The 27,196-nt window shown below is 41.9% G+C and overlaps 1 protein-coding gene across 4 annotated transcripts; it reads left to right on the top strand.

Moving 5' to 3' along the window:
* Positions 1 to 98: 98 nt before the first annotated feature.
* On the top strand, positions 99 to 27,058 carry evi5l (ecotropic viral integration site 5 like). Of its 4 annotated transcripts, none has more exons than XM_086120432.1 (20): positions 99 to 442; positions 7,822 to 8,184; positions 8,405 to 8,594; positions 11,765 to 11,989; positions 12,715 to 12,789; positions 12,948 to 13,073; positions 13,208 to 13,351; positions 13,425 to 13,514; positions 14,276 to 14,373; positions 14,503 to 14,563; positions 17,160 to 17,213; positions 17,446 to 17,478; positions 18,034 to 18,174; positions 19,128 to 19,244; positions 19,905 to 20,045; positions 20,155 to 20,331; positions 20,957 to 21,103; positions 21,269 to 21,364; positions 21,746 to 21,841; positions 23,919 to 27,058. In XM_086120432.1, the coding sequence occupies exons 2-20, from the start codon at positions 7,943 to 7,945 to the stop codon at positions 24,225 to 24,227; spliced, it is 2,562 nt and encodes an 853-aa protein (XP_085976558.1). In that variant the 5' UTR covers positions 99 to 442; positions 7,822 to 7,942; the 3' UTR covers positions 24,228 to 27,058. The 4 variants fall into 4 exon arrangements, with proteins under 4 accessions (XP_085976558.1, XP_085976557.1, XP_085976560.1 ...); XM_086120431.1 differs by having other exon boundaries at positions 20,152 to 20,331; XM_086120434.1 differs by lacking the exon at positions 17,446 to 17,478.
* The last annotated feature ends 138 nt before the right edge of the window (positions 27,059 to 27,196 follow it).

The following is a 27,196-nucleotide window of genomic DNA, read 5'->3' as shown; positions in this document are numbered from 1 at the left end:
GCTGTAGTTTCAGAAGGCGATTGGCCGGCGAATTGTCAATCATTCACCGTTGTCCGCACCGATTGGCTCGCTCCTCCTTCCCGAAGGCTGCCGAACGCCAGCCACCCTCAATGATTTCCTCGTCGTGATTGATGCTGCCGTTTGCGCCGATTCCCCTGTTGAGTCGGCGTTGCAGTCATGTTTATTTCCGCTGATTCCAAACTAAAAATATATAAACGTTAAAACATTGCTGGCATCTTTAATTGGGCGGTCGCAGCTGTCGGGGCTGGCATCGCCGGGAGGGATGGCACTGCGTTGGACGCTATCCGAGTGTGTGTTGTCTTCGACGGTCTAATAAATGAGGATTTTAATTAGCCGATAACACCAGCGGTGTTGATATTTAGGCGTTCCAGTCGTGGGTGAGACTGAATCTGCACTGTCGCGGAATGGAAAAACGCGTCTGGTAAGTACTGCACTTATGTTTTCTGTTTACGTTCATTTAGCTTGGTGACAGTGTTGTTGCGAGACCACCTTGGCGGTTCTTGTCAAATTGCACTGCTAAAGTACAACAGAGGCCCACCTAGCTCAATCATCGATGAATGTCGTCATAAATGGTCAAATGTTCCACTCTTCCTCGCTGCATCAGCTACATTCCGTCACATGTCCTCTCAAACAAGACGCCGACGTTCATATTTATTAGCATTTTTTTCATTATTCTTGCTTTATTTGCATTGGGAAAAATAATGTCGGATGGCCATGTTGTGTTGTCCTGCTCTCGTTTTTTTATGCTGTTACACAACCACGCTGCTGTCGTGGGAAGCCGGTGGTATCTGCACTCCCTCCCGGGAGGAGATGTGTCATTTAAAACCACAGATGTTAATTCCGCCTCAGCCGTGGATTGACTGCACACAGCGTGCTGGCCTGTTCGGGTATCCTAGTTACAAAGCAGACCAGCTCTGATATCATTGGAGATGAGCTGTCATGTTGATGACTAGTCTGTTATGGAAATTGTGTTGGACGAAGCATTAGTGGAACTCATGCTCCTCTTTATTAAATAGCGACGAGTATTTTATGACTGGAAAAAGAGAGAGTAATTTGAGGGACTCGTTTATTTGTCTTAAATAAATGACATGTGGTACCGGGCAAATAATTGGAGCACAGCGGTTTGTAGAGGAAGGGCCACTATTTGAGGAAATACAGCTAGCTTGCAGTTATACTCTGGGCAAAACATTGCTATTAGTTGTTTCTTCCTCTTTTTAGTTTTCAGGTACAGTCGTCAGAATGTACAGCACGGCCTCTGAAAGAGCCTACAACGTTTTTAAATTCCAAATGTATGTATTTCTTTTGCAATATTTTCCGCGTTCCTCTACTTAGCCTAAGCACATATGACATACAGTGGACCACCGCATGCACGCAGTTGGGTACTCGCCGATTCACTTATTTGTGGATATTTTTGAAATATACTTTTTCCCCATTTCTTCCCCAGCTTTTCGTGGAAAACAAAGGACGTTTATCAGCGTTTTTTTTTCTGGGGGGGGGGGGGATAATTTTTACATGTAAAATTAATGCGTTTCAACGGTTGTAAATGATAAGCATATTTTCACAATCCCCCACGAATAGTTGGGCCCAGCTGAGTTAGTCAAGGTCCCCGGAGGGAAATTGCTGCTATGTATCCGCACCTGGAAAACTTTGGAAATCACTTATCCGGTTGACACAATGAGTACTTGAAATAGCTCTGCTTCAAGGGTTTGCTCACCAAGCCATTGATCATCGTCTGTTGGATGTAATCTTGAACCTACCACTGATGAATACAGTGAGTTGATTCTCAGAATTATCTTAAATCCCTGAAACATGCAAACGGCATATCACACGTTTGGGTCCCGAGGGGAAACTAATCTCTTTCTCACTTCCTGGTGATCTTGTTATTTGTTGTTTTAAGCACTTTAAGTCTTTTTGATCTGATCTCATGAGCACAGACCCAAAGACAAAGTACACTTGTGACTCACCCCTTTAGCTCTTTCAATTCAGTACCGTACTTGCTTCGACCATGGCCTCATAATGCAGCTATGTGGGATTTTCGAAAGTCATTGGGATCAGCAATCCGAATATTGTCCGTTTGTGCGACCGAGAAAATGTTGTGTATTTAAAGCTGGGTACAAACTGTATGAAATTAGCCTCCAGTCTAAACACGAGGATGATTTCAGCTCATTCTACTCTGTAAAAGCTTTGCAAGCATGTGATGACACTGAGGAGAGATGATTAAAGGTTAACAGATTGTTGAGAAGAGATGATTAAATGTTCACAGGTTGTTTTCATGTCAAGAAGGAAAGGCACTGATTTAATGGTGGGCAAGGGAAAACTGTCATGAAAAGACAATTTTGACAGACAAGATTCAATCTTAACTAAACCCGTTTTTTTTTTCTTCAAATGATCTGCTCAGACAATTACATTAATCATACTTTTGTTGGCCATTATTTATTAAAACAAAGTCACACTGAGTGACACTGCTCACAATCTTTGCTTTTCTACAAAAATGAATAGATGCGTGGCTATACAGTGGTGTGTGTTTTTCTTTCATCATTTTTTTTCAGTGGATGTAGGAAAATAACGTGCATAGTAGTCATGTAAAAAAAAAAAAAGGTATTCTCAGCAGAGAGCAATCGCTCGATGGATTAACACCCATGCATGCAAAAAGGCCTTTACTCTCGAAATTAATACAATACTGGCACTGAAACAGGAGTTCGTACATTCAAAGAGTGATTAATACATAAAAATGGAGAATTATTTTCACCTGAAATCGGTCAAGGAAATTCCCGCCTCTTATTCCGTAAAAACAGTTTGAACTGTTTTACTATGTCAAAATGTGGTACGGGACGCAGACTCATTTTCTTTCGTGTAGTTTTATTTTCAAGCCACAAATAGAAACTTTGATCCAAAGAGCGGGCCACCCTGACTGGCTGGAGGCTTCCCCGTGTCGTGGTTCTTCAGCGCAGTGTTGCTGCACTTCATCTCCTTTTTGCTGGCACAGAGCAGCTTGCTGAACTGCCCCCCCCCCCCCCCCCCCGAAAGCGGCAGTACTCCACCTTATTGTTCCCGCAGGCTAGCACTTTTGTAACTGGATCTGACGAGTCCCGTAGGCTGTACATGACCGAATTGTGCTGTGCTGTTCACTGCCTTCTTGGAGTCGTACCGATATGTAAACGCTGTCCAAATAATTAGGTGGGAATCAAAATATGGCCGTGTAAATGTTTGTCGGTCACGGCAGTTCAACTCACTCTGAAATGATTTCATCTTGTTGGTTCACGTTTATTCATTACCGATTTGAAGTTGCCTGCTGGCGCCACCACTGATTCAAAAGGTCAACTGACTGAACACCCGGGAGGAAACATTAAATACATCTACGCTTTGATCGCCCAATGTCATAGTCCAGGTATTGTTTTGAAATAGTTCGGAGAGGAGGATTTATTCATTGGGAGTATGTTTAACGTCATGAAGCGAAGAGAAATGTTTAGATGAGATACCGTATTTTTTCAGATGAGAAGTCGCTCCGGTGTAACAGGTCACACCAGTCAAAAAAAAAAAAACGCACCATGAAGAAGGAAAAAATATATAAATGGCATTTTTGGGGGGGATTCATTTTACAAAAAAAAAAAAAAAACCAGAACAAGAACATTAGAGTTTGGACTCGCACCCAAAATCCCCATTCCCTAATTGCCTTGATGGCAGCGAACGAGATCTGGATGGATTAGAAATTTTTCGTTCTCACTTGGGAACTTTTGCCAACCAGAAGCTTTATTCCACTGAATTTTGTGACAATCTAAAGTTGTTGCCAGGACACAAGAGGGTCACATTGCTTGTCCCTTTCGTAATATATCCAGTGTGGGAACTTAGTAGCTACACTTTAGTGTGGTACCAGGGTACATGTATTTTTTAAATTAATTTTAAAAAAATAATGAGTTTTTTTGGGGGGTGGGGGGGTTGTGTGAGTGTGTGTGTAACTGTCCACGACCCCCCCACCCCACCCCCCCAAAAATGGGTCCGTGACCCACATCTGTGTCTCGACTCACCAGATGAGAACTGCCCTTCTAAGTGATTGTGTACCGGTTGCCTTCATACAGATTTTTTTTTCTCCCCTTTCATGGATAACATAACCTTTATTAGTTCCACGCAGGGGAAATTTGCACGTTTACGTTTCAGGAAACAGTTCAGGACATGAAGGATTTTGTGTTTGGAACATAGTGATATTATTATTATTTTATTAGAAAACAGTTAATGTGAAGGAGATCAACAGTGTTAGTGTGCCCCAGGCAGCTCGCCAGATGGGCTCTTTGAGAAGCTTCCCTCTACCAAGGGCAAAGAATTTGTAAATCAGGCACATTCTGCACTGAAATGTGCGTGCAGAGCACCGGGACAAAGGCACTGTGCCGGATAATGGCGCACAACCAGTCACACATGACGGTATAGGGACGTGCAAGCTACCTGATAATCATGGGCTGAGACTGATGAGTCACCTATTAACCGACTTGTCGGGACGACGGCAACACAACTTGTCTGGGCGGGTTTGGTTTGGGTTTACATTTGAGTCATCACGCAGTCATACGCGGTCACACTCGCAACATCTGGGCTCGCCTCACTTTGTCTGAGGCCTTCACGGTGTCCTTCAAATAACAAAATGCATCAGCAGCAACGTATCGCTCCGCTGCCGTCATGCATGATTGACACATTTCACACTCCGGCCCCTGACAATGAACAGTCCTTGTTGTTGCTGAGATGTCTCTGAAGGGTCACGCTGCTTGTCTGACAAAAGCAGACTGTATTCTAAATGTAGCGCCTTTTATCGTTATCTTGACTCCTGTTTCAAGGTATCTACTCTCATTTCCTGGTTCGGAGCATGTTTGTTTCAGCGTCGCATTGAGTCCTGCTTCGGTGAACCACTCATCTTGTCTACCCTGATTAGAAAGCTAACGCTGCAGTTCTGGTTTAGAAGCTAGGCTATGTCTGTCATGACAAGTTGTTATACCGTGTTCACATGATGTACATTTTGATGTATTCTTGGCCGAGAAACTCTGAAGCACCCGGATACTGTTTCTTGCTCCAAAAGTAATTGGTCTCATTGGCTTGTTAATGGCTCTTTTGATTGGGCTGGCCGCGACGCATGAATGCGTCCCTTGTCTCTTCCCCGAGCGCCGTTTTCTGTGTTGACGCTGTCGGTGCACTCCTGTCCTCGCTGTTTTTGTGCTTTGCTTGTTTTGTTTGTGCACTTTGGTGTCATGCTGGGTTGTGCCCTCGAGTTTTTCTCAATATGCATCAAGAGCCTTATAAAACGGTGGTCTCGACATATTTGTGACGAAGCATTGATTTGTCAGGAGTGTCTTTGACACTGTCATGGACTTGTGTTCATAGTCCATTTGTTACTGTCGAGAGTTGTAGGCGATGCTCATGCAGTACAAATGATCTGGCATTGAGTTCAAAACACAGTGGAACATGAGCCATTCTGGGATGCCGGTCCCCATTCCATTGTTATTCTTGTTTTGAATGAGACGCACTTACTGGTGCTCAATGGCAACATGCGCTCCACTCATACCTGGCTGACTGTTTGTTAAATTTAACCCGAAGCTAAATGTGCAGAGGAAAAAATGTTAAAGCCATCTTTGTTTTGGTTTGTGCAGTCGTATTTGAATCGTCATCTCAAATTTGGCTGCCACACGTGAATTAATCCTGATTCATTTTTTTTTTTATTTTCCAAGATGGCACCCGAGTAGGCAGCCGTCGGCAAGTGCTCTTCAAGAGCCTTGCTCTTTTTGTCGTTTTTTGTTGTTTTGTCTTTTGTTTTTTCACATGGTGTTTGTTGTTTCGTCGTGTGGAGCTGATGTAGACTGTTTTCAGCGTTTTTTGGGTCACGACATTCGTCAAAGGAGAAGAATCTGTGCTTGGTGGTTGCGCCATCTCGGTAGCACGCCTGTACCAGCACTGATTTTGCTTGGGAGGAATGTCGGCGCCATTTTGACTGTCTGTGCTGGACGGTGCTTGTGTTTTTTGCGCCTGTAATGGGCAGCATTTTTCACAGCCCTGTTTTGTTCAGTGGAGATGTCGGCGCTGTTGGACAGTCTGCGTTGGGACGGCTGGATGGATGGCTGCTGACGTTGAGGATGAGTAGAGCGGAGCGTCGGCGCGGAGCGCAGATGCGTATTTGGAACTGAGAGTCGCCGCTTGGAATTGAAATGGATTTACATCGGACAGGAGAAGTGAACCAATCTCTTTTTTTCATCAATGGATGCTACAGCTTATTGTTGACTTTGAAACTTAGCTTGTAGCCGACGTGTGCACATTTTGAGCCATGACGTCTCTGATCCACTGGTGAAAGGACACTTTGAGTCTCTCCTCTTTAATCTCAAACTGCTTTAAACAACAAAGCGTGTGAGGGAAAAGTGGTTAGTATTGTGCACGACTGTCCGTGTTTTATGTTGTGTTGTGTTTATTGTTTTACTTTACGTTAACTGTTTTGTTAAGCGCTTTGTTACAGCTGCAGCTGTTGTGAAAGCACTACCGGTGTATAAATCAGGATGTATTGTATTTTATTGATTGATGGTGATACAGTGGCAGGGAAGAGACAACAGGAAGCCTCGCCGCAGGTAGAGGAAATGAGGATGTTGAGGCTTTCTTTCGGAGTTATCATGTTTGAAAAATGAATTCATTAACTCGAGGATGTATTACTGGAAAAAGTAGCACAGTTAGTCACGCTGTGTCTTTTAACGCTTTTGGGGACAGCCGTCACGACAGTGGACATTTTATGTAGTGCAGTGAGGGGGATATATATATATATATATATATATATATATTTTAATGAAACACAATGGATCAATTTAAGGAGCCGCGTCTCAAAGACTGATGGTGTGTTTGTGGTTCGTCTTCAGATAAAGGCAGGCATGAAGGATTGTTCTTCTCTGGTATGTGTGAAATGATCACAAGGGCCTTTTTATAGCCAACGCATGCATGTGTTAAAAAAAAAGAAAAAATGGATGTAACAATGGAGAATTAAAGGAAGAAGATACGCCGTGCGCTGAATTTGGTTAACATGAGCAAAATGAATGTTGTGCTCGGGGTACAAATGCCTTAAATAACCTGAAAATAAATAACTGGTGCGCAGTGGAGCACAAAAAACACTTGTGGTGTTTTAACATTCATTAAACAACTCATGGAAACAATGATGTAATCGTCTTGGAAGTCCCAAACGGTTCTTCATGTTCCATTAACTCAAAATGTTTGGTTTGAGTGTGAAATGAGCTTCCATTAATAACTTGACTGAAGTCCTCTGCTGTGAACTCTCTCAACTCGTATTCTTGCAGCTTTTCTTTGCGCACGTTCTTCGGGCCTTTGCAAACCACCATCGCGAATTTCAGAGGAGGTTGTTGTGACTGCAGTGTGACAACTCGAGAAAAAGCCACGCTGGTGCTGAGTCACACAAACATCATTGCTGTTATTTCATCTTTGGGGGCGTCTGGAGCAGTGCGTCTGGTATACGCTAATGTTTACTTCTTTACATTCAAATGAGCATCCGACGGTTTATCCTTGGATCAAAGAGGCCTTGGCCCAACTGTGGAAGGAGGCAGCTTTGTTTATATCGATTTAAATATCTATTAAGAAAATTTGAAATACTGAATAAGTCTTAAATATTTGTGCCCTATTTTATTTTTTGAATAAACTCAATTGCAGGCATTTATTTGCGGTAAGGTCTCTCATTGGAGGAATACTGGCAAGTGATTATTTATTCAGAACGGCAATGCGGTGACATCAAAACTTGTTGAAAACCTTCAAGAAAATCTCGCCATCCCTCTGTGCCAGGTTTGAAGACCTCTGATCCTATTGGCTCTTCGGTCAGTCAGCTGACATCCCGAGGAAGGCGAGACCAGAGGCAGACGAGGAGTTTACACTTGCGCCGATTCCCCGCTCGGCAACAAGCGTCATGTCTCTAGCCAGCAGCAGCCCAGAGCGAGAGGGCTGCGGCCTGGCCCCCACACACCTCGACTGCCCCTCTTCCCCTCCTGGTTTGGATCCAGATCCCCTGTCGACGGGCAGTCCTGTCCTCAGCCCGGACTCCTCTTCCCATGATGCGGCGCTGTCAGCGCCCGCAATTTCTCCGGCAGACTCCGAGAACCTCAGTCCAGATGAACTGGAGCTACTGGCTAAACTGGAGGAACAGAACAGGTGACAGGCCACATTGGTTGAATGATTTGCAGTCCAAAGAATAGCAATCAATAAGTATTGTTCAAAATGTTTGGCTTTTTTTTTTCAAATTTACTTTAGTGTTTTGTTATTTCTTTCAGTGTACCCCTAATATTCCTTGCTAAATGTGTCGTCCCGCCACCCAATTAAGGAAGTATTGCTTCCTATCCTTACTAATGTTGCACTGGTCTATTACTCCAAGGTTACTGGAGGCCGATTCGAAGTCCATGCGCTCCATGACGGGCTCGCGGCGCAACAGCGGCTCTTCGCTGGTGTCGAGCTCCTCGGCCTCCTCGAATCTGTCCCACCTGGAGGAGGACACCTGGATCCTCTGGGGCCGCATTGTCAACGAATGGGAAGAATGGAGACGCAAGAAGGACAAGCTCCTCAAGGTGAATTGCAGCTTGAGCTAATTCCCGCTGACTGCATGATATTCAGCCACCTTTTCTTTTGCCTTTTATCAACGAGCAACTCAAGTGTTCTGAGTGTACTACTACAGCAGGAAGCCAAAGGAAATGGGGACCTTTCTAAAGACGGATTCCTTGATATTGATTTTTTTTTTCCAAGTACACCGCAAAGTAACCAGCCCCCTTGCTTCAGTGATCTACACAAAAATTAAGTGATTTGTATCGCATTGATCTTAAACTGGAGGAGATGCGTATCATCTCAGGCAGCAAGTCCGTGGGTCATTTGGTACTGGGCCGCACAGAAAGAATAAATACAATACAATACATCCTGATTTATATAGCATTTTCACAACAGCTGCAGCTGTAATAAACCGCTTAACATAAAGCATGTTGTATAAAGCAGTTTGAGATGAAAGAGGAGAGAATCAAAGTGTCCTTTCACTAGTGGATCAGAGGCGTCATGCTCAAAATGGGCACACGTCGGCTACAAGCTAAGTTTCAAAGTCAACAATAAGCTGTAGCATCCATTGATGAAAAAAAGAGATTGGTTCACTTCTCCTGTCCGATGTAAATCCATTTCAATTCCAAGCGGCGACTCTCAGTTCAAAGCCAACAAGAAGCTGTAGCTTGGTTCACTTCTCCTGTCCCATGTAAATCAATGTCAATTCCAAGCGGCTAAAATAAAGAATTTACCGTATTGGCCTGAATATAAGACGGTGTTTTTTGCATTGAAATAAGACTGAAAAAGTGCTGGTCGTCTTCTATTCGGGGTCTAGACATTCTACCCATTCACGACGCTAGATGGCGCCAGATATCATTGAAGCAAATGCTGAACTTGACTCCCCAGGCCAAAGTGAACCCCTGCCACAAAGAATAAAAATAAAAATAGCGATAGCACGAAGAAGAAAAATAAAAAATAGCGGCAAGAAGGAACAGAGAAGAAAATAATCGAAGAGATACAGTAATAGAAAATGGAGAAACGTAGTGACAATCTGGAGAAAAGTGGGTCGAAGATTGTCCAGGTTAACCGGCCCCAGAGGAGAAGTTATGATGTCATTTACATTTCAAAAACCAGAAGCCATTCATTTGCGAATGTGATTGCACTTTAGATTTGAATGAGGCAAAATAACATGCTTTTTCTCTCAAATATATTGTTATAATCATTTGTTTCAGATGTACTGTAAATATTTTCTGTAGAAAAACTAATTTGGTGTTCAAATTTGGTGTTTTATGATTTTATGTCCTGTTTTTATATAATATCTCGTTTACTAATTTTTACATTGTATTTTCTTATTGTCTGTACAGTGTCCTTGGGTGGCATGAAAGGCGCTTTTAAATAAAATGCATTTTATTATTATTAAAAAGTCTTTTTTCAAACTTGAGTCTTTAGGGAGTCATCTTATAATCAGGGCCGTCTTATATTCGGGCCAATACGGTACATTTATCTGAAAGATGTTTTATTTTGAAAATCACCGGATTCTCTGTTACTGTACATCCGTCTACAGTGTGTCACTCTTGACGCCGGTCAAGGCGCGCTTCTCTGTCACGCGATAGGTGACCGCTAAAATAAAACCTGGGAGATGGCAAAATGAGTAAAAAACAAACGTCTTTGGGCAGGGGGAAAAGCCCAGCCAGGAGACAGAAGAGGAGCCTATAACTTCCGAGCAAAAGAAGGCAACATTTAATAGACAGTATTAGAATTTCCTCCTAAAAATACGGATTTATCTCAACGGGAGATTCTCACGCACCAAGCTCACTCTGCATAATATGCGCCGATGGTGCGTCGTATATTTCATGCACTTTGTATTTGTGGTCTTATTTTGAAGGCACGTTTAAACGTTGCAACCAGAGAGTGTTGCGGTCTGATAGGACGTTCTCGTGTAATGATTCGTGTTTATTATTATGTTTCAAATATCATATTATTTTGTCGTATTTATCCGTCACACCTGAAAATATTGTCTGACATGAAACCGGTCCGTGGGGCAAAAAAGGTTGGGGACCACTGATCTAAGGGAACAAAGCTGAGATACTAGATGATGATCTACAGTATAAATGCACAAAAGTAGTCTCTCTGTCGCACTGGCCTCCGTGTGTGCTGCGCTGCAAATAGGAGAAACCTCCGATGGCAAGATGGATGAGAGAAGGGACAGCTAAGTGAGTCAAGATGAAATCAGAGCGGAAAAATAAGCAAGGAGTCGTTTAAGTGCATGAAACAAGGACAAAACATGACACTAACAATGACATGATATGGTCTCACAGCTCCTTAAAAAAACATGGCTCCTGAAAAGGGATGTTGATTAAAACATGCTAAGAAGGCTGGTGATTGTGTTAAAATAATAGTTGAGTCTTGAGACAAAATGGGAGTCCACTACTTAATTCTCTCTCAACTACTGTAGTTCGATGTCAGTGTCGGCGATAATATGGCAACATCTCCTCCAGATAGTCTTCAATTCAACACTGATATCGAAAACAAGACTTGAGAACATCCAACAAGCTCCCGGTCACTTTATTGACCAAATGGTAGCAAAATAAACATCGAACGAACATGCCTAGATGTGCCTCAACTGAAGCCCTGCCACTCATCACACCAGATGGGCTAAAGGTTAGCTGGTTAACAGCTAGCCGCTAACCCGGGCTACAAACGGCCAACTCTACATTCTCATTCTATTCCAATGTCACTCACTCAAATATTTATGCTGGAGTCCAAAAATTCTGTCTTTGAACAGATAACTACAAAAACACTAAATTGGACGCGAATGTAGCCAAAAGTGTGAACGTGTGTTTTTCACTTAGTAATATTGTAATCGAGTTGACTTTTAGCACCGTGATGTTTTTCAAAAGAAGCATGTCTTGTATTTAAATATACAATATGTGTATTTTTGTTGTTGTTGTGTATTTAGTTTAAATTAAACTCCAATTATAGTGTCATTAAAGTGTTTAAAGCACGTTAGTTTAGATGGATTTCTTCTCACAGCCCTCTGAGGGAAACATCAAGCCCCTGTCTGCAACTAAATGAGTTTGATAGGGGACCTGCCCCACCAAACCCACGGCCAAATTAATTGGTTTAAATATTTCAAATGTGAGACGTCAAATTTTCTTTCCGTTTTCTGTCTTCATGCATAAGTATTGCATTAATCCGTGGCTGTGTCATCCAGGAGTTGATCCGGAAGGGCATTCCTCATCACTTCCGGGCCATTGTCTGGCAGTTGCTCGGCAATGCCACAGACATGCCGGTGAAGAATCAATACTCGGAGCTGCTCAAGATGTCGTCCCCATGCGAGAAGTTGATCCGCAGAGACATTGCCCGTACCTACCCCGAGCATGAATTCTTCAAAGGTCAGGACAGTTTGGGCCAGGAGGTCCTCTTCAATGTCATGAAGGTAAAAACACATCAGGTTGAGATGTTTGACCTTGTGGAAGAGGCACGACTGCTGTCTTTTGCAATCAACATTGATGTCGCCCTACATGCCTGTACAGTATTCCGAAAATATGTCGACGATCAAATTAGCCTATATGCTATGAGTTGATGATATGCTGTCTGTACAGTACGCACTAAGTTTTGAACAATTCATTGAATTCAAATGGGCGTTGCATTGTGTTAGAATGCAAATTTCAAATTGTCGGCTGGATTTGTTTTTATACATATATTTGTATAGTTTTATACTGTAGATAAGTTAAGTGCTTTAGAAGTGCATGTTTACACATTTTTGTTTCATGAAGCGTGAAAAGTTGAAGCGGTAAAGCCACAGCTTTGTTTTCACTCTTGTTGTGATCTGACTTACAACGCACCAATTTAAATTTGTAACTGTAAAGAAAATGCCGATGAATACCTAAATAGGGCCGCTAATTTAACGAACCAAAATCAACTTTTGATCGGCATTTTTGCCTGATGATTGAATTTAGCGCCTATTTATTTTGCATGTCTGATGAAATATTGGGCATTTTGAAATTGCTGTCACAATTCTTGGGTCAGCTATGGTTTTGTTCATTATGTTTATCTTTGAATTTGTCTTCCGGTCTTGACATGTAATCCCAAAATTTTAAAAATATGTTTTAATATGTATCGTGAAGGTCATTTGCGTCCGTTTTTTTTTTTTTCCCCCAGGCATACTCTCTTGTGGATCGAGAGGTGGGCTACTGCCAAGGCAGTGCATTCATTGTTGGCCTGCTGCTCATGCAGGTAATGCTACCGGGGCTAATTTGTCTCACTAGATTAATCTGTAATAAATGAAAAAGAGTCCAATGTGGTCATAGAACTTCTCGAGTGTTAATAAGAGCGCCACCGTGTGATACCACCGTTGTTAACGAGGAAACTCTCCACTCTCACTTTTGTGCCAGATGCCCGAAGAAGAGGCGTTTTGCGTCTTTGTGCGTCTGATGCAGGAATACCGTCTGCGAGAGCTCTTCAAACCCAGCATGGCTGAACTGGGACTCTGCATCTACCAGTTTGAATATCTGCTACAGGTTAAAAAAAATAAAAAAGGCAATCAGGGGCAGGTTACATCCACTAGAGGGCAGCAAAGTTGCAATATTTTTGATTCTGACGTCTGCTTAGAAGAACAACTGTTTTTTTTGGTTTTTTTTTATTGTCATATCAGGAACAACTTCCAGAGCTTAACGTCCATTTCCGGTCCCAGAGTTTTCATACGTCCATGTACGCTTCATCTTGGTTCCTCACGCTCTTCCTCACGTTTCTCCCTTTGCCCGTCGCCACACGCATATTTGATATTTTTATGTATGAGGTAGGAGGATGACATGATCTATATCCGTGTATTGAGTCAGCATATAAAACCAAGCTGTGTGACCTTCCTGAAGGGCCTTGAGATCATCTTCCGTGTGGGCATGGCCATTCTGCAGTACAACCAGACGGACCTCATTCAGCTGGACATGGAGGGCATGTCACAGGTCAATAATAATAATAATAATAATCCTAATAATGCATCAAATTTATATGGCTCTTTTCTGGGCACCTGGGGGGGGTGTACATTTTTTTTTTTTGAATATGAAAATTTTCGGGTGCAGAACCACGGGTATTCAGGGATCAACTGTACCAAATAAAATGCTGGTACTACTCTCTCACATTCATGTTCTTGGAGTCAAATATAACAATGGACCATTTTCATACATCTTAACTTTATTCGGTGTACGAGGGTTGCCAAATGCTATCGATTGTCCATAAATCTCAGACTTCCAACTCGTTACAGACTTTACTTGTTTCGTGTATGTAAAAATAATTCTAATCGTCCCACAGTAGCACCAGTGTGTCGGGTCACCAAGACACTGACCAGTACACATTTCATATGATGAAATTCACACAAAGTTGTAAAGATACTAAACTGTCCTTCCACATTGCATAGTCTCCCAACCACCCTGGTTTCTGCTGTTTCGCTTCATGCATGCTATTTGTACGGTGCCCCATTTCCCTGCGAGCAACGGCCAGTTAGCTGAAGTGCCTACATGAGAGCAAATACGCTAAACCTCTGACAAGAATCGTTCTCATGAAAAAAGGCGGAGAAGTATACAAATATATGCGATGTCAAGGCTATTGTCGCCGAACGATGCAGCAGCTGCAAATTTGTCCGATTTGAATGCGGGCGCATCCACGTGTCTCTCTCTAACTGCACCCCCCCCCCCCCCCCCCCACACACACACTTTTTGTCTTCCAGCATTTTCAGAAGGTGATCCCCCACCAGTTTGACAGCTGCCCAGACAAGCTGATCCTCAAGGCATACCAGATCAAGTACAACCCCAAGAGAATGAAGAAGTGAGAGTCCTCGTTAGGTCATAGCCCGGGGCAGGAGGCTTATCCAGCAAAACCCAGAGCCAAAGAACTCCTTTTGGTGTCGCTCGTTTCAAATATGAAGCCTTTGTTGTTTTTCTCTATTCACATCAGGCTGGAGAAAGAATATACAACCATCAAGAACAAAGAAATGGAGGAGCAAATTGAGATTAAGGTGTGTGTTTTATGACATTCATCCTTGGGGCACTTGACATCATTTACTTTAGCAATCAATGAAAAAATATTTTGTATTTAAAGACAGTATTATAATTTTTTTTGTAGGATTAATAATTTTAGGGGGCTTTATTTCGAGAATAATATTCCAGCAGTTTACATATAACAAGTAAACATTAAATAATGTAAAACCAGTATTTCTTTTCTTTAATCTGAAAGAATTTCCTTTTTCTTGGGAAACACTACATGACATTTTCTGAGCTTTATCTCGATGTACTTCTTGAGTTAAGACATTTGTCTCGTGGAAATATGTTTTTTAATATTGGGCATTTTTTTCTTTTATACTATTACATGGTTTGTGGGGGGGGGGCTCTTATAATAGTGCCTTGACTAGAATTCAGTTTTTTTGTTTTTGTTGTTGTTTTTTATGCTGGTAATTCAAATCCCATCTCAAAAAGCACTCTTATTGAAATGAATGGAATGCCATGAATCTTTTCCAACCCCCTTTCTCCTAAATGCAAACGACTGTAACATTGTGTCCCACTGAGCGAGTGTTCCACGGGGATGCCAGCAAGTGTTGCTTAACCAATTTAGTAGTGAACCGAGCCATGATCTAAAAAAAGCTTTTGACACAATAGATCACAGTATATTATTGAAAAAACTAGAAAGATATGGCATTAGAGGTGTAGCTTATAAATGGATAAAAAGTTATTTAGAAAACAGATATCAGTACGTGCAACTCAACAATAAAAAAACTAATCAACTAAAAATCACTCACGGAGTTCCTCAGGGGTCAGTGCTTGGTCCAAAACTATTCATCTTATATATAAATGATATCTGCAAGGTCTCAAAACAATTTAAATGTGTCCTATTTGCTGATGATACAACTTTCTACTGTTCTGGAATAAATCTGAAACAGCTCCTGACAACCGTAGAAAACGAATTAAACAAATTAAAAAACTGGTTCGACAGAAATAAATTGTCACTTAACCTGAAAAAATCGAAGTTAATTGTTTTTGGCACAAGACCAATCAAACACCAAGCTAAAATTATGGTAAACTCAATTGAGATAGAAAGAGCGTATGAAACCAAGTTTCTCGGATTAGTAATAGACTCAAAACTATGTTGGAAGCCACATATCGATAACGTAAAAAGAAAAATAGCCAAAACCGTAGGGATCCTCTACAAAACCAAGGAAGTGCTAAATAAGAGATCTTTGTACACATTGTACACTTCATTATTATTACCATATATGACCTACTGTGTGGAAATATGGGGAAATGCCTGCAAAACAAACACACTCCCTATTCTCAACCTACAAAAAAAAGCAATTCGAATTATTAATAGATCAAAATATACGGAACCCACAAATCCACTATTTATCAAATTAAATACGATGAAATTTTATGACCTGGTTGACTTTAAAATCGCCCAATTAATGTACAAAGCACACAATAACCTGCTCTGCCAAAACATTCAGAAGTTTTTCGAAATTCGAGAAAGCAGCTATGATTTAAGAGGTACCAACTTATTCAAAAAACTCAAAACAAGAACAAACATCAAGCAAAGAAGTGTATCTATCAAAGGTGTTAATCTGTGGAATAATCTCGAAACGGACCTGAAAATGAGTAAATCGCTTGCCGAGTTAAAAAACAAATTCAAAAAAATAGTACAAACAACCTACATCAATCAGAGTTAAAATGATAAATTCAAAACATTAAATATAATGATAAATCAGAACTAAGTTGATAAATAGAGAAAGGTATATAAATATCCATTATGAATTTAAGAGAAAATTGACACAAGAGTGTCAGGGTGTGGAAGTATATAATCCCGATACAAACCAAAAGTTGTAAAAATATCACGGTTAAGGGTAAAGTATGAGCCTTAATGGAGACTTCTTTCTTCTTACTTTTCTGATTGATATAAAAATGATTTATTAGATACAATCACATAACGGGGTAGGACTAGATACGTTTTTTACTTCTTCCTACTCCCTTGAACATAATAACTGTGTTGAATGAAGATTGATTTCTTTCTTTTTACTTTTTTTATCTACCTTATTTTCTGTCAAATTATTACTGTATATATGTTTTATGTTCAATAAACAAACAAACAAACAAACAAACAAATGTTCCACCCAACATATATAATCATCAGAATTCTTAAAGGGGAAGTCAACTCCAAAATTTTCCTTCCAGTAGTTTGTTCTACTAGCCTCCACGAGTCCAAACACAGCAGTCTGATTAATACTACATTATTTCGTTTGTGTAATACGAGTTAAGCCGTAACATGCACCTGATTTTTTTGTTGTCAGCTTCAAAAACCATGTGAGTAGTTGTGATTGGTCATGCCCTAAGCAACCCGTGTCGTTTTCACTCGACAGCAACTGGCAAAATGGCCGCCCCCTGAAATTGACCAAAAAAAAAAAAACGGGTGGAATTTACTGTTGAACGCTTCTTCTGCCAACACAATATAATCCGAATGTTTTGATTCATGGAGAAATATAGAACAGAGTACTGTCCGGAAAATTTTGGGGTTAACTTCCAATTTATTGTACATTAGCATACAGCTTTGTAACTGTCTCTTGTTTTCAGAGGTTGCGCACAGAAAATAGGCTGCTGAAACAGCGGATTGAAACCCTCGAGAAGGTAAGCGATGGACTTTGAGTGTGTACACAATGTAGTATTACAGCCAGTATTCTTTTTCCTCCTCTCTAAAATGCTATTTTCTGACTGATCTCCATGCTGCCTCTTTTCTTCTTCACCTCTTTTCCCCCCCTTCCTCATATTGGTTCATTTTTCTTTCTTTTTTTCTACTTTTTGGCTTTCTTTGTGGCCTCTTTTTTTCAACGTCTTGTTGCATCCCTTCATTACATTGTAGGAGAGTGCTGCTCTGGCAGATAGACTCATCCAGGTAGAGTACTTGAATGAACCAATGTCCTGCTCGGCTCACAGTCCTCTCCTCAACTCTTACCCAATCTTAACGAACCTGCATGGAAAAAGATTGTTTTAAAATGTTTTTATTGTGAATATATTCAGTCCACAAACATATCTGCATGTTCGTTTATTGTATTAAATGCTTATCAATTATTAAATGCAGACGCTATGATGACACTGTGCAACTCCTGCATGTGGCATGTAAATAACATTTTATGATGTTAAAATTGGGATTTAAGTACACTAAATATTTGGTCTCTTTTTTTGTGAGAAGTTAACATTTTGTGCAACATTGGGGATGTATTTTTCCTCACATTTGGGCATTCTACTGTAAATTGTTTTTGTCATGGCTGCTCACCTTAAAAAAAGCGAATTCCCTTTCTCCCAAATAACATCAATTTTCCTTTGAGTCTTGAATACGTGCGACTTACCTGTCAGCATGATATTATTATGAACCCCTTTCCCTATATTGATGCGTGATTTGTATCTTAAGATTCCATATTTCAAATGCTGTTCTGGTGTGCCGTTTCAGGGCCAGGTGACCAGGGCGCAGGAAGCCGAGGAGAACTATGTGATCAAGCGCGAGCTGGCGGTGGTGAGGCAGCAGTGCAACGCAGCCAGTGAGGGTCTGGAGAAGGCGCAGGACACCATTCGAGAGCTGCAGCAACAAAAGGTCATCACTGGAAGCAAAAAGTAGAGAACGCTTAGCATGAAACGAAAAAAAAAAGTGCAAAACCAACTAGTCCGCTAACTTAATACTAACACACAAGGCATGCCTGTTCTCTTCTGGCCAAAAAAAAAAAAAAAAAAAGACGCAAACATTCAGTCCTTTGAAAATCAACAACAAAGCATTTTTTTTAAATGGTGCCATTGCTTTGGTTCTGTTAAACGAAGCACCAATCTGTTTCGACACCCTTGACTAGAGTTCAATCACCTCCGGGCTCGAACTCTCTTCTTCGATAAACAAAAGCCGAGATGGCCAAAGTGACACGTTCGCTCTTTTACTCACGCTACGCTTTTGTAATCCATCTCAAAGGAAAACATTAGCCATGCACTTTGCAGTGTAACGCTGGCATGGAAAAATAGGTTTCAGATTTTTTTGTCTGTGTTGCGGCCTTCATTCTAACCTAGAATTGGTTGGCCTCAAATTTTCTGGCTGATATATGATGAACTTGGAAATGTTTTCTGAATGTTTTTTTTTTCTTATTGTAAAGGAAAACAGTTACACACACACACACAAAATCTGAATTTCTGATTACCAATTGAACATGTCACAGGTGTACCATGCAGCTTTTTATATTCATCCAAGCCCCAAAATATTGTAAAATTAATACCGCTGACAAAACCTACAAATATCTTTGTGAAATACTGATACCAGCAGTGGGTTTCAAAATATTGTGCAGGTGGGCGAAGTATATGAATATATCACAAAAATAGAAAATATCAATCGCTCTGAGCATCAAAGTCAGGAAAAAAAAGTTTTCGATTTGCTTTCCTGAACCTGTAGCAGTTTGTCATGATGCGCTTTGTCATACATGCAGTATGACCAGTGGATCACTAGAATTCTGTTCAGTTTCTCAACAATATCGCTTGTTGTCTGTAACTTTGCCGCAATGTTTGTTTTAGTACACGGAGCCGTTTGTGAGCAGTCTTCAGACGGAGCTGGAGCAGTCCAAGCTGCGTGAGACCGAGCTGCTGGGGGCCATGAAGGAACTGCAAGACAAGGTGCTCGATTTGGAGAAGGTGAGCTGGCGGAGTTAGCACCAGCGCGGCATTTCATTGCATTGACATAAATTTGCATACATAGCAATTGAGTTGAGTGTCAGTCTCAATTAAAGGACACAATGTCATTGATCACAGTAGTTTGATTCAAAGAGTCAACCTGTGTATTCCATAGATTCATTAAACACAAGGGGAAATTATTTACATTCTCACTGAAAATGACAAGAAAAAATGTTGGATTATCTCAAATGGTTGTACAAAAAAAAAAGTTATATCATCATATATGTTCAGTCTGGGGCTGTGGAAAAAATGTCAACCAACTCGATTGTTTCGCCCACCAAAATGAGTCAAAGCAAAAAAAAATTGTGCCTCAAGACTATTAATTAATAAATTTATTGCGATGTGTGGAACCACTGTTCCATTTTGTTTTGGAGGCCGGGGGGGGGGGGGGGGGGTGGTTTCAAAATAAAGCTGTTGAACCACAATTCAAAAGCCATGTGCTTTATCCGTTCTTACTTTTGTCAGATTCAAGCTACAGAAGGGGTACCGACAATTTGTCTGTTGTGTATATCATGAAATATTCCGCTGGATGTATGCTGTCAACACCTTGTACTGACCTTAACTATTTATTTATGTTTCGTTTTTGGTTCCCCCCCCCCCCCCCCCCCCCCCATATTCCAGTGGAGCAGCTGTTTGCCCGATGAAAACAACATGGCGGCTCTGCAGGAGGAGGTGAAGCAAATGAAGCTGAGGGAACTGGAGACGCTGCGCTCATTCAGAGAGATGCAGGACTCTGTCACAGAGCTCAACCAGCGCTGGCAGGTAACACACGTGAACTGTTGTTTGTTTGTTTTAGGGTGAAGATTTGAAGGGGAGGTTTGTTTTTTGTTGTTGGTGTTTTTTTACCACTTTGTCATGCGTGTTTCAGCAGCATCACATGTCCCGCAGTGGCAGCACAGGAGGCGGCGGCAGCCACTGGAAGGAATCGCCAAAGAAGAACGCCATGAATGAGTTACAAGATAAGCTGATGACTGTCCGCCTTAGGGAGGCGCAGGCCCAGGCTGAGCTGCGAGAGGTCAAACTGAAGGCCGTTCAGCTGGAGAGCCAGGTCTGACACTTCTGGCCGTGTCCTTTCGATACCGTTTGTTGGTCACGAATATTCAGGCGCTTATCCCAGCTGACTTAGTCTTCAATTAACCTGACGCATGATTTTGGGGAATGTGGGAGGGTGCCAGGTCTCACGTGGTTTGTGTCCAATTAGATTAATGGGGAGCATTGCAGTAAAAGGAGGTTCCAAATGTGAATCCTACGCAGCATATCACATGATCTGATTCAATTTGTTTTAATTATGAAAGAAAATTCCTTGAATTCTCAATCAATGTCACGTTTCAAGTGTAAATATTTAAGCAAGTGGTCCACTCAACTGACTTGGGCACAGGCAAGCTTAGTTCCCACTCGGTGATTGAGTGAGTTTGAACGGTTATCTGTCTTATTTTTGTGCCCTGTGATTGACTGAAGACCAGTCCGGGGTGTCAGATGGAGCTTTGCGTGTCTCTGAATAGGCTAAGTGTATGAAAAAAACTGACGGATGCACTCTTGGCTGGTTTCTTTTGTACCTGTGTATAGAAGAAGCTGAACACAAACTACAAGGAAAGTTCGCCAATGAAAACGCAGGGTCATGTTGACCAACCTAATAAGTCCTAATTGGCTGGTTTTCATTTCGTCTTTTGTAGAACACAATCCACAGCAAACTGATCGGGCGCCATGAGCAGGAGCGCTCGGCCCTCCAGGATCGTCTCCAGATGTTATCCAATCAGAACAAAGCTCTTCAGGCCCAGCTCAACGAGATGAAACGGAAGCAAGCCGAATGGGACTGCAAGGTGTGATGAGAGGGGGTGGTGGAGAGTGAGTCATCGGGGAGGGAAATCGCGGCTGATACAGAACCAGCCCTCAGTAAAAACGGCACCGAAAGCATAAATGTCGTCGTGAGGATAATCCCAAAGTCCCGAGTGTAAATTGACTCCTCCCTCCATTGTCCTCTTCAGAGTAAAGAGGAGGTGATGGCCGTACGACTGAGGGAAGCCGACAGCATGGCCGCCATGGCCGAGCTCAGGCAGAAGATAGCTGAACTCGAAATACAGGTGAGGATGTTTGACTTTCAAAACTCACTGAAAAGGTTCTCTTGCTTTTCAGGAACCCCAATGGGCAGAATGTAGTGCGTTTTGGACCAAAAGAACGATTCCCTTAATGTAATTCCCGGAAAGTCTTTCGGGGCCAAAAGAAGGCCCGGCTAGAGGATGTACTCCCGAGAGGCCCGGAGATAGCTTCTTCTTTCGAGCGCCGCCTACATTGAGATGTTTGACACTCACTTCTTCTCCTTTATCTGATACACATAAATATTCTGCGGACCTCGGGCGACACAACAATGGCCCAAGAAGTCAAAGTTCTTAGTCCTCTAACACTTCTAGTGGACCCCCCTTCGCAGTGGACCTTGACTGTGCGTGTGTTTGTGCGCGTTTCAGAAGGAGGAAGGACTGATCCAAGGCCAGCTCAACCACTCTGACTCCAGGCAGTACATCAACCAGCTTCGGGACCAGATCACTGAACTCAAGAATGAGGTCAGGCACACTCACAAGTTTCAACCGTTAGTCGAGATGAAGCGGTAAGAAATGCTCTTTTGCAAATGTCATTCGAAATGTGCCACAAAGTAATCTCTGCAGTACGTAGGTGTCATACAGGAAGCTCGGCTCGCCATCTCGACATGCTGCTTCTGTGCACATAGTTGGAATTGATTCTGCAACAAATGTCAGTCTCTGTCTTCCGTATGACTCTTCCTAAAAATCCAGACAACAGGCTTTTTTTTTTTTTAATTCCGAAAATTCGTTAAGATGAGTATTAATTTATGACAAATGAATGCATTTGCCGCAAATCCTGCAGCTGCAGTTGAGGTAAAAACTGACAAACGTTTTATTTATGACACTTTGTAGGTTTATTTCTCCGGAATGGTTGGTTATCTGTTTACATTTTTTTTTCTGTTGATTTACAGTTTTTTTTTTTTTTTTTTTTTTTTTTTGGGCACAACTGTATATAGAAATGTTTTCCAAATCAAACAGAGGATGCAAGAAGATGCTTAAAAATTGAACCCCAAACTTAAAATAGTACAGTGCTCCCTCACATATCTTGCACCGTTAATTTGGAATCACACTAACTCTCTAACTAACACTTCCACCCACAAACATTTCCACTTTTGTCGTTGTTGAAACCCCTTTGCCTCCTTTTTAATCGGGTTGCCTCATCATTGAAGCATGTCCTTTACTTTTATGCAGTCGTTCTGACACTTGTAAGACTTACAAGTCACGTTATTAGGGGATGCCTGCACAATACCCAAACATCCATTCCAAGCCTTATATTGAAAATTGTAACTGAATAACAATGTTCACTTTTGAGAGCAAGTCGGTGGGTGACAGGGATTCTCAACCGAAGGGGCGTAAAATGAGACTGTTGCTTTTTAGCCCCCTTCCCACGCATCGGCTGACTGCCTTTGTCACCAAAGCTGTGGTTTTATGAAGGAGACTGAAACTCGCGTTTCAATGAAAATGCGTTTTGTAAAATCTCAGTTGAATAGGTTTTTTTTTTATGCTTGACTCATATTTTGAGTGCTGATGCGGTGAGAAAGAAATTCTCAAATTATAGTTGTCACGCTGTGCAGGTCGAATCACGCGACGTGGCTTTAAAAATTATTGTTGTTGAAAAGATCTTTTTATTTTTATTTTTTTACATCATTAAGTGATATGAAAGACCCTGTGTTTTATCACTTAAAAATGCTACAATTTGTTTGTCCGCAAATGTCATTTGTGGTTGTTTAATCCTGTGGTGCTAGCGGCCAAATCGCATCTCAAGTCTCATGCCGTCATGAGTGTAAGAAGAGCACATCGACGCAGACGTGGCGCTACGTGCTAAAGAGTTTTTAAAAACGCAACGTTTTATGACAAAAAAAAAAAAAAGCATAAATTGTGGGCGAAAAAAAGACCTGAAACAATAGTGAAAAAAAACGATGCACCCCGAAAATAGTAATTGCCTATAGGTGCCCCAAAAAGAAGCTCCTCTACTCACTCCAAGTGACTCCTTGGCAGCAAGATGCAGTCAGATGGTCTTAAAGCAGCACTGTTACTGCTTTGGCCCAGGTCCCAAAAATGATGAACCAGTGTCGAGTTTTTTTTTCTTTTGAACACAGTCAACCACTGCATAGTCATAGTTTGCCTTTTTTCTTTTTTTTTTTTTTTTTGCACGGGATGGGAGCTATACCCATTATTTGTGGAAAAACCCTGCTTATTTCTACTGTTTGTAGATTAAATGTTTATTTTATTTTATTTTTTACAACAGTTCGCCTTCGCCTTATTCACATTATTTGCTTATTTATAGCAATTGTAAGGGGGGGAATCAGTACTTTGCCGATTTCTGCTTTTACTCTAACCAAGGACACCACCCCCCCTAAATAAATTAATAAATCTGCGGCTATGGAAGCATGAATATTGCTCAGTGTATACACACCATATACACTGTATCCAAATTTACGCTTGAGAATGAAAGAAGTAATATTGACAGCTATACATTAATAGATATATAGAATCCGTTGTGTTAGGCTAATGAGAGACATGCTGGTTCGAAAGTGTGACATCCTCTTTGCGTTTGCAGATCAGGCTATTGCGAGGTCAGAAGGCCGGGGCCCCAGGTTCCAGGCTCACCACCATGGGCGCCAACTACCAGGATCTTTGCCTGGCCAGCCCCGCCTCTGTTGAGGGTGACTACCTAAGCTCTGACGAGGACCTCCTCCACAGCCCGCTGCCCCCCAACGCCCTTTACCCATCCATACCGGGCCCATGTCACCCCTCCACCCGCCTGGACAGCGAAGGCAGCACGGACAGCGAGGCGGAGGAGCGGACACACCCGGATCCCCCGCAGCTGTACGGCGGTATGGTGTGCGCAGAGGTCATGGAGAACTGATGAGCACTGATCCGTTACTATGGCAACGCTGATGGAGAGAATCTCACCAAAGTGAGTGCATCCTCCTCCCATTTTTGTAAATATATCATAAATATCCTTTTGCGGGACAACATCGAAGAAATGATGCTTCTCTACAATGTAAAGTAGTCCACGTGCAGCTTGTGGCAGAGAACTCATTTCAGCTCACTTCACAGTAATCAGCAGTTCAAGACAAAACAATTTATCAGAAAAAAGTCTTGAAGTGATTTAATGTCCCACTCAGTTGAAGTTTACTGTCTTGAGTAAAAAGGAAAAAAAAAGAGAGAAGTATGCGTTGTGTATTGAAAACAAGCAAACAGCTTTGCAACCAATGTGGCCTGAAGACCAACCTGCCCGCATAACAGTAACGTCATGGAAAATGCCATTGACAAATTCTTTTTCCAGTACTTTTGCTCTGTTTTCAGTGGTGTGTTTGCACACTTGCCACTGGTGTTAACTAGCCGTTGGAGCTAGCTACCCAAAAAAAAAAAAAAAAAGAGAGAGAGAAAAAGGTGGGTAGGGTCCCGGCCGAAAAGTTCAACGCTAGCCATGTCAAGTCCGCAGAGAAAAATGTAATATTTTTGTTTGGATTAGAGTTGCAAGTAGAAACAAAACAGTGTGCCGCTGGCAAATGCTACAACAGGTAACGAGCTAACTTAAAAAATACATTGTGTGATTATTTTGCATTTTGCCTCAGAATTCGCCGGGCATGGCTTCCAGCTGGGTGGTTGCTCAGTCCTTTGTTCTGCCGCCAGCAGTTTCGAGCGAAGGGCTTTGTCATTTTGAATTGAGTTGTAAATAGACACTGTTATACAAGCTGTTCACTGACTACATTGTAGCAAAGTGTCCTTTTTTTCAGTGTAGTCCCATAAACCAAAACAGCCAAAAAAATTGAAAATATTTTCAAAAGTGTACGGTATGTGAAGCACTCCTTTTGTGAGATACTTTACCCGTTTGAAGACCTGGACTTCGAAAGCTGTCCTCGACTCCAGCACATATCCAAACCCAACACACAAAATAGACTGACATGGACCTGCAAAGGCCGCTCTTCTTAAATGTCTTGATGATGTGAGATGAGCTGGCAGCCCATATCAAACTCTCCTTCTTGATTGAGTTTGAATGTCGGAGAACACCGTTGGCACATCAGTCCTGGCTTGCCTTCACAACAAAAGGTCTATCAGCCGTGCGTGGGGCTCTCTCACGCTCATCAAAACAGGCCCAGGCAGCTGCAAAGTAACATACTCACATCACCAAATGGCGTCCATGCACCCATCGCCTCCATTTCACCGAACGTTCAGAGTGTGAAAATATTGAAGAAAAAAAAAAAAAAGAAGAAACTCAACATTGCCAAATCGTTTTTTTTTCTTTTTGTATTTTAAAGTAATTTATATGTTATGTAATTTATTTTGATATGATTTTTACTATCAAGTGTCATGCAAGTATGTCTATGGTGCCGACAGAGGCCTCCCCACCCCCCCTCCCGTACCCTCCGGTATGCGTGTGATCCAAACGAGTGCCACCACAAGCGTTGCCTGGCTGTGTGCTGTGATGCAAGGCGAGACGCTCCATGTGCTTGTTGTCATTTTTCATTCCACCTCTCAACATAGTCACCGTTACTCTCTAGTCATCGGCTCGCTACAACTATCTACGTCGTGTGGAAATGGATGCTACCATAAGCATATTTTTGCATATCAAACGGGCCTGCTGATGGTCAGTTTAAATATTAAATACTGTATCTGCACACCTTTAAAAGTCTGTCATTCAGATTGCAAATCAAACTGTCGCTTTTGAGTCAAGACTGAAGAGACACAGGGTGTCCTACGTTCTGCTTTTTGCACTACACAGAAAAAGTACCGACATATATTGTTTTCTTCGTTTTTTAATTGTTTTCCACTACATGTGATTATCCGTCCGCAGGGGGGGGGATTGGATTTAAAGAGGATGTCGTATTGCCAAGTGTACTATTGCACATAACAGCCTTTTAGTGGTCATCGGTGCGTGTCACAAGACCCCTCTCGCCACAGGAATCAGTGTTAGCAATGTAGTCAAACTTCCTTCTGTTTCTTAAGCTTAAGCACACTGTAGAGACTGAGATTTTGTGCTTTTGGTTGTGGGTCGACACAGAATTCACTCAATTTGCACATTCGTTGGCCGTGATTAAAATATGCTAAATGGATGTAATTTTTAAATGGGGAGGGGCGGGGGGGGGGGGTGGTTGCTGTAACCACATTTTAATCACGTGCATCGGACAGAACTTGAGTTCAATTTAAGTCAATTCAAAAGGCTGTTTTTCAGTGACTAGCAGTATTCAGTAGGGAGCCACGGTGCCGATAGTGGGTAACAACCCTCCCTCTCAGTTGTGCAGTTCCGGGTTCAAATCTCAACTTTTTCAAATCTGACCTTCATATTTGAAGTTGGCCTTTTTTTTTCTTTTTTTTTTCTTACGCGTGTGCGTGTGCGCGTGCCTGTGCGTGTGCGCGTGCGTGTACGCGCACGTGTGCGCCATTTCTTAACTGTTTTAATGCAATCCAAGATCAACATTTGTTCTCATAATGGCGTCAAAAGGGTTTAAAGTGGATGTCATTTTGCCAAGTGTACTGTTGCACATAACAGCTTTTTAGTTGTCATCAGTGCGTGTCACAAGACCCCACTCGCCACTGGAATCAGTGTTAGCAATCTAGTCAAACTTCCTTCTGTTTCTTAAGCACACTGTGGAGACTGAGATTTTGTGCTTTTGGTTGTGGGTCGACACAGAATTCACTCAATTTGCACATTCGTTGGCCGTGATTAAAATATGCTAAATGGACGTAATTTTTAAATGGGGGGGGGGGGGGGGGGCGGGGGGGAAATGGTTGCTGTAACCACATTTAAATCACGTGCATCGGACACAACTTGAGTTCAATTTAAGTCAATTCAAAAGGCTGTTTTTCAGTGACTGTAGAAGTATTCAG

The sequence above is a fragment of the Hippocampus guttulatus genome, chromosome 9 (genome assembly GCF_054856545.1).
Source record: "Hippocampus guttulatus isolate MCC_2025c chromosome 9, RoL_Hgut_1.0, whole genome shotgun sequence".
NCBI classification, from domain to species: domain Eukaryota; kingdom Metazoa; phylum Chordata; class Actinopteri; order Syngnathiformes; family Syngnathidae; genus Hippocampus; species Hippocampus guttulatus.
This window is presented reverse-complemented; position numbering and strand designations above follow the sequence as displayed.

Bases quoted from the DNA above. Each gene is read 5' to 3' on its own strand.
- evi5l (XM_086120431.1), top strand. From the start codon at position 7,943: ATGTCTCTAGCCAGCAGCAGCCCAGAGCGAGAGGGCTGCGGCCTGGCC. The intron at 13,352-13,424 runs GTAGGAGGATGA...ACCTTCCTGAAG, and splicing joins TTGATATTTTTATGTATGAG to GGCCTTGAGATCATCTTCCG. The intron at 18,175-19,127 runs GTCATCACTGGA...TGTTTGTTTTAG, and splicing joins GAGAGCTGCAGCAACAAAAG to TACACGGAGCCGTTTGTGAG.